We start from the raw sequence: 6870 nt of genomic DNA on the forward strand, positions 1-6870 counted from the left end.
ACAACGACCCGGTCAGGTCCGGTCATGGATTTACGACTCATGAATAAATGAATGAATAGGTTTAATGCTTTTTTACGCTGTCAAGGACACATCATATTATACATTTTTATTGGCTAAACCATTTGGTGTTTTAAAGTAAAGCAATGCTTATTTTTGACATCAACTTTAAATAGCTGAACTTGTGGTCTAATCTTTTTCCGTTAAGAGTAATAGATGTTTATTTATATCAAACATATTTGTTCCCCAAGTGACCAGGACCATTTGCAGTCATTAAGGGCTATAGAGTTTAAGAGAATCTCAATACTATCTTGATATACTGTTAAAACGCCATAGAAACATAACAGCCAATCTACTTGCTGTATGTTGCATTTAAACGAGGTTGCTAACGATAGGACAGTTAGTTCCAATAATTCACCAGAGTGATATTTAATATATTCAAAAAGTCCTTGCTAGCCAATCAGTTGTCTTCGGTCTTCGCAAACAGTAGCTCAACCGTAACATACATAGTCTCCAAATATTCAGCCCATGTTTTCCATGTTTGGATTTTGTAATGATTTGATTGGATGGTGTATTTTTCTCTGAGTGTTGATTGGACGAGTTGTTTTTATGGGATGCGTTGATTGGACGAGGTGTTTTTATGCGATTGTTCCGATGTGTGCCAGGGATAATAAATGTTGAAACCTTGACAAGTTCACTCTGTTTTTATCAAAGTGTTGGATGAGTTGAACAGCTTCTTTTATCCTCCAAAATGACAACGCAAATACAACGTTATTATTCTAACATACAACCTTCTACCTCCCCCCCAGGACAGGCTGTGTCTCCCCCACCACATCCTCGAGGAGAGGGGTCTTCTGAGGGTGTGTAACACCGTCCAGGCCCTGCTTGACCACAGTCCCGCCAAGCAGACCCTCCTCACATGATGCTGGGGGACCAGGAGCCAGTCACACAAAGAACCACGAGGATTCAGAGCCAGTCCACCCCCAGCCCCCCTCCCATCACCCCACAAGGCCCCGTCCCCCGGTGCGGATACCGAATATCATGGGATAGCGTCCGGCCTGCTCTGGTCCCTCCTCCTACCAAAACACCATTTCCCATCTCTTACTTCCTGTGAGCTGTGTTTCGCCGGCTAACTGTCCCAGGAGCGGGAATAATAAGAAGGGGAGAAGAAGAAGAACATTAAGACCGTCAAGGAGAAGGAATGTGTTTTTTTCCGACGCATCGTTTTGACAAAGCAATACCCGAACATGTACCAGACATGTGTATCCCTACATCGGGGTCCCTCCCTCTCTCTCTCCCTCCCTCACAATTTACAATTTATAATTAGGGCATTTAGCAGACGCTTTCATCCAAAGCGACTTACATCGTTTTAATACACACATTGACACACCGACGGCAGAGTCAACCATGCAAGGCGACAGCCAGCTCGTCAGGAGCAGTTAGGGTTAAGTGTCTTGCTCAGGGACAAAACAACACTCAGCTAGGAGGAGCCGGGGATCGAACTGACAACCTTTCGGTTACAAGACAAACTGCTCTACCTCCTGAGCTTAGCCGAACCCCTCACCCATCCAAAGCCTCTGCATCTTCAGCCACCGTTTCCCCACGCGGCCAAAAACCTCCAAGCTCTTTCTAGCACTACACAGCGTCAAGCAGCACCAGCGATGCCCTCCCTGGACTGTCGCTGACGTGTGATAGATAGCGCCAAGTCCTGGCTGATTCCCCACGTCAGCGGGACGCTTCGTGCACACAGACTCCCAGACCCCATCGGCCCCGGAACATGAGGAGCCTGTTCCCCTAGCAACCACCCCGGCCACCGACCACTTCCATGTTTCAAATCAGAGTTGGTCCCAACCAGTAGGAACAGTGGAAATAGAGTGAACTATAGTGACCAGTAGTGTTGAAATGTGACAACACCGTCTGTCGTAGGCTGCATGTAGTGTACAGGTAAGTGTGCTTTCTAATGGCCAGTTCCATGTACATGGCAAACACAACGCTAGACAACGCACACAGTAACGCACCCAACAGGGCTCACTTGTACCTGGGTTCCACTTCTGTCTCTTCTTCATCATCTTAAATGCACATGTGGGAAATTAGGATGTTTTTTTTCAAAAAATGAAAAGTTTCATTTACAAACCTTCAGTCTAGCCTTGTGAGGCGGTGCCCATGAGCTCCATAAAGACTTTAAGAATATTATAATATTGTTAATATATAATGTTTTCAAGGTGAACTGAGTGCTGCCCTTTTTTGTAGCCTCTGCTGACACTGCCGAACACATGTAGCATCCTGCGACCCCTGGCGGTTGAGTTATGTAACGCACTGTATTTACCAACCGTCTTCCTGCTAAAAAACCCTTTTCAGCTCTCAACTCTCCCACCGGGAGGATAAATACCAAAAGGTTTTTAAGTATTTACAACTGCAGTTTTCATTTTTTATTATTAATTAAAATGCTTTATTTATGATACAAAACATGCCAAGCTAAATATTTGGATTGTATACATTTAAAAAGAAGAAATATCTTAAATATTTTTCTCTAATATATTTTAGGTAAAGTTGTGTGTATTTTATAGTGTTTTACCATAACCTTTGGGACTGTTAAAATACTCCAACCCTAGTTGATTGATTATTTCATAGTGCCACTTTTTGGATTCATTTTTTTGGATGCTTTTCATTCATAAGTGAAGGTGATCTAATCCGACCATCGTATCCGACATCCAACATTAAATTTATATTAGGGTGTGTGTGTGTGTGTGTGTGTGTGTGTGTATGCGTGCGTGCATGTGTGTGAGCGAGCGTGTATGTGTGTGCGCGTATGTGTGTGTTGCCCACAATATTCTGGAACAGTTGCCAAAACAAATGGAGTTTGTTGCAGCTCCTCTAGAACCATGTTTCTCTATCCAGGTTTATTTTATTAGTTTTTTTATTTAAAGACCTCAAGTGCGACAGCTTATAGGTTGGCAGTAATCGTTTGTGGTATTGCAGCAATATTACTGTGATACCACCTTGTTTAACATGCAGAATAGTGTAAAGCACCCAGTCTGCCAAGTAGTTAAAATGGTTTCATCATGTTTGTTCTACTGCTCATGAATATTACGTTAACCTAGTATTTGGCTTTAAAACTTCTAAGCAATGACATCACATTTGAACCTGTGATGTAATCAATATAGCATCATTGAACCACTGGCCTTCAATGGCTGACACACCTGAGACCTAATGGAACCAAAGCATCTGAGTTTATTTAAAGAAGGGTTCAAGCTGTCCATAGATATCAGACACGATGTATGATGGATTGACATCTGTCTATATCAGAGACATCCAACATGCTCAGAATCAGTACTAAGATATTACGCATAGCATTGGAAGACATCTCCTGATATGATTAAGTTAGATATTTTACCTTCGCTGTCTGTACAGTTCTGTTTAAAGACATTAAACTCATACGAGGCCAAACAAAATATTACCCTGCACTTTAAATTGAACTATTTATATTTGTTTTGGCAACAGAATATTTGAATCAGAGATGTGGGATTTGGGCCATTAGAACAGTGGTGAACGTGTGTAAAGGTGTTCTGTTGACGACGTGTTGTACATAGTATGGAACAAAAACACACTTTTCTACTTTTCTGACATGGAGAAAATGTATTTTTCACTTGATTTGTAACTTTTTTTTCTTGTTAACTTTCTAAGTATTTTTTTTTTTACGTCTGTGTATTTTGTACAGCATCCCTCTTTCATGTGCATGAAGCAGCCCGTAATCACCTGTATATACTGTACTGTTATTGTCTTCAATGTATTAAAGACCTGCTGTAATAAACCACCACCCACTTGCTTTGAGCCATCAGTCTATTTTACCACAATATAGCTCTATATAGAACTGACATTATTCTGAGTTATATGTAGAGCCAACTCATGCTATAGCTCTATAAATATGAAGGCTTAAATGTATGGAGAGTGTTGTATAGTATTGTATAGCTAAATGTGCTATTGAAACACTTATCTATATACCACTGACCGTTTTTAGATGTTTACCTCCCATTCATCAACATTTTACAAAACTATACAAATCTGCGCACATTTAAAGTGTTTGTTTTCCTCAGAGTTCTCTATTTTGTTAAGCGAAAAGGCAACTTCCAAACACAAACCTTTGTGAAATCAGGATTTTATTGGATCGATTTGCATGACTATCAATATGCAGTTTCAGTATGTGATACACTGACATCATCAGCCTCCAGAACCAAAACAAACCAACTTCCAGACAAGGATGCCTTTTAGGTTATCAGTGTCCAATCAAGGAGATGTCTTGAGTTCTGTGAAGGACAGTGGGCTCTAAGCATTGAGGTACTTGGCGTGGTGCTTGATGTGGTCGCTCATAAAGGAGTAGATGAAGAAGTAACTGTGGTCATAGCCCTGGGGAGGAAAAACAAAACACATTAAAGGGGTAACTCGCACTCCGCTATTCTCTAATGTAAGAGCACTGTTTCACCATCATATTGTGTGTCTACCGAAAATCTCAACCATTGACGTAAATCTCCCTTCTTAAACTCACGGAGGACACAAATACCGGACCTATGAAGCCAATGGCCAAACTTCTTCCAGAATCTGTTCACTGAATTTATGAGGCCCACTGTGATTCTATCAAAATGGTTGCTGTTGCATTAGGAGGTACTGACGGGCTGGCGTCGGAAAACGACCGGGATCTTCTTGGCGGAGCAGGCGGCGATCAGGTGGTCAGGAAGCAGCTGGCTGGAGGACAGGAACTGGTCATCACCACCTTGGTCTATCAGGATGTCTAGCTTGGGACCGTCATAGGAAGCTGCCAACACCGTAGCATCGTACGCCTGAGGAGACGGATAACAGTCAAGCTGAAACCATAGCATTGATTGTATGCCTGGAGGCTCATTATAAAAGCTCTGTCGCTTACAAGCTAGCACTGAGTTAACATTTTAGCTTTCTAACCACCATTGTAGCTAATACTGAAACCAGCAACTAGCCAACATTGTAGTCAACTAGCCAACAATGTAGCCCACACGCTAGCAATGTAGCAAACCAGCCAACACTAGCCGACTAGCTAACACTGTGGTCAACCAAGTAGCTTACTGTAGCTAGCACTATTGCAACTAGCCAACACTGTCGCTAACTAACCGATGCAGTAACATCAAACGTCTGATCGTAGTGTTATTAAAGTGAACAAAGAGCAGGATGATGGAATCACCTCCCATGTGGACTTGTCAGCTCCCAGGTATCCGGCGAAGGCTTTCTGACCCCAGGGACACCCGATGGGGTTACAGATAGGAGCGAACGCGGAGACCGTCTGGAGGGAGAGAAAGACATACATTTGTATTTATAGATTATGTGTACCAGGTTACAGTAGCAGATGGAACTGGTCAATTCAAAGAACTTTGCTGTTTTTTCCATAAGGTTTGCAGGCCCTCATCCTTGTAAAGAAGTGTTTGGACTTTCGGAATTACAGCTGGACTTGTATTTGGAATGCGAATGCACAATGGAGCACAATAATAACGTGAACGTGACATGACTCAATAAGGCAATCATTGGAGGGACAATGGACTACAAATAGAATCGCAACGTCGCGAGCGTCATCAGTGGGATTGTTGTTGAACACGGGGATTCAGACGGGCTACAATATAATCACTGCGACGGGTGGGTTGTTTGTTCACTGAAGCCAGTCATAATCCTTCACCAATCGACCCCTGTTGCAGATTGGCTTCAGGTACCTTGTATCTGCCAGGGTTCCTGAGGGTGCAGACCAGCGCGCCGTGACCCCCCATGGAGTGCCCCGAGATGGACATCCTGTCGGGGTCCGCCGCAAAGTTACTGTTGATCAGCTTGGGGAGCTAACACGTGCGCGCACACACACACACACACACACACACACACACACACACACACACACACACACACACACACACACACACACACACACACACACACACACACACACACACACACACAATAGGTCATGACTGTATGTATGACGCATGATGTGATGCTATGATGTGATGTTTTGACGTGATGTTATGAGGTAATGTGATGATGTGATGTGATGATCATGTGACGATGTGATGATGTGATGATACCTCCTCTGTGACGTAGGAGTACATGCGGTAGTTGTTCTTCCAGGGCTCCTCGGTGGCGTCGACGTAGAAGCCGGCTCCGGTGCCGAAGTCCCAGCTCTCGTCCTCGCCCTCAATGCCGCAGCCCCCTGGAGGATCATGGGAAAAAACGTCAGGCACACGACCCCTCCATCGCTAGGGGGTGTGTGTAATAGTGCCGAGCATGACGGGAGGCGGTCTTACGAGGGCTGGTGTCCGGGGCGACGATGATGATGCCGTTGTCCGCGGCGGCCTGCTGGGCTCCCGCTTTGGTGATGAAGTTCTGCTCCGTGCACGTCAGCCCTGGGGACACACGCTGTATGTTGAGGTGTGTAGCGCTACACACACAGTGTAGAGAGTGTGTAGCGCTGCACACACTGTATGTTGAGGTGGAGTGCTACACACACAGTGTAGCGAGTGTGTAGCGCTGCACACACTGTATGTTGAGGTGTGTAGTGATACACACACTGTATGCTGTGTTGTGTAGCACTGCATTAGTGTCGTTTAGCGTAGCGTATCCCTTACCGGAGAGCCAGTAGAAGACGGGACACTTGTCAGTCTCTGCCTTGGGAGGAAGGTAAACGGCAAACTTCATCTTACACTGGAGCTCCACGCTTGAGAGAGACATAATGAAACACAATATCAACACCATCAATTCCAACAGTTCGAAATCTGGTCCACTAGAACTGTTACCATAAACGGGTCACACATCGATGTATGCGTCAAGTACGTACACTTATAGTAGAAAGCGCTAGACGTGTGCGTG

The 6870-nt window shown here is 44.2% G+C and overlaps 2 protein-coding genes across 5 annotated transcripts in view; one reads left to right on the forward strand and one right to left on the reverse strand.

Moving 5' to 3' along the window:
* The window catches only part of lrch1 (leucine-rich repeats and calponin homology (CH) domain containing 1), a 32748-nt gene extending 28920 nt beyond the window's left edge, over nt 1-3828 (forward strand). For both annotated transcript variants that reach the window (XM_030342955.1, XM_030342956.1), the window contains one exon: nt 807-3828. In XM_030342955.1, the coding sequence (XP_030198815.1) occupies nt 807-920 (114 nt within the window). In that variant the 3' untranslated portion in view covers nt 921-3828. The remainder of the gene's footprint in view (nt 1-806) is intronic.
* Nucleotides 3829-4136: 308 nt separating this feature from the next.
* Nucleotides 4137-6870, reverse strand: part of esd (esterase D/formylglutathione hydrolase) — a 3714-nt gene continuing 980 nt past the window's right edge. For all 3 annotated transcript variants that reach the window (XM_030342958.1, XM_030342959.1, XM_030342957.1), the window contains 7 exons: nt 6630-6718; nt 6309-6407; nt 6090-6214; nt 5727-5846; nt 5207-5305; nt 4665-4832; nt 4137-4401 (listed from right to left, as the gene is read on the reverse strand). In XM_030342958.1, coding sequence (XP_030198818.1) covers nt 4321-4401; nt 4665-4832; nt 5207-5305; nt 5727-5846; nt 6090-6214; nt 6309-6407; nt 6630-6718 — 781 coding nt within the window. In that variant the 3' untranslated portion in view covers nt 4137-4320. The remainder of the gene's footprint in view (nt 4402-4664; nt 4833-5206; nt 5306-5726; nt 5847-6089; nt 6215-6308; nt 6408-6629; nt 6719-6870) is intronic.

Source organism: Gadus morhua, chromosome 20 (assembly GCF_902167405.1).
Source record: "Gadus morhua chromosome 20, gadMor3.0, whole genome shotgun sequence".
Classification (NCBI taxonomy): domain Eukaryota; kingdom Metazoa; phylum Chordata; class Actinopteri; order Gadiformes; family Gadidae; genus Gadus; species Gadus morhua.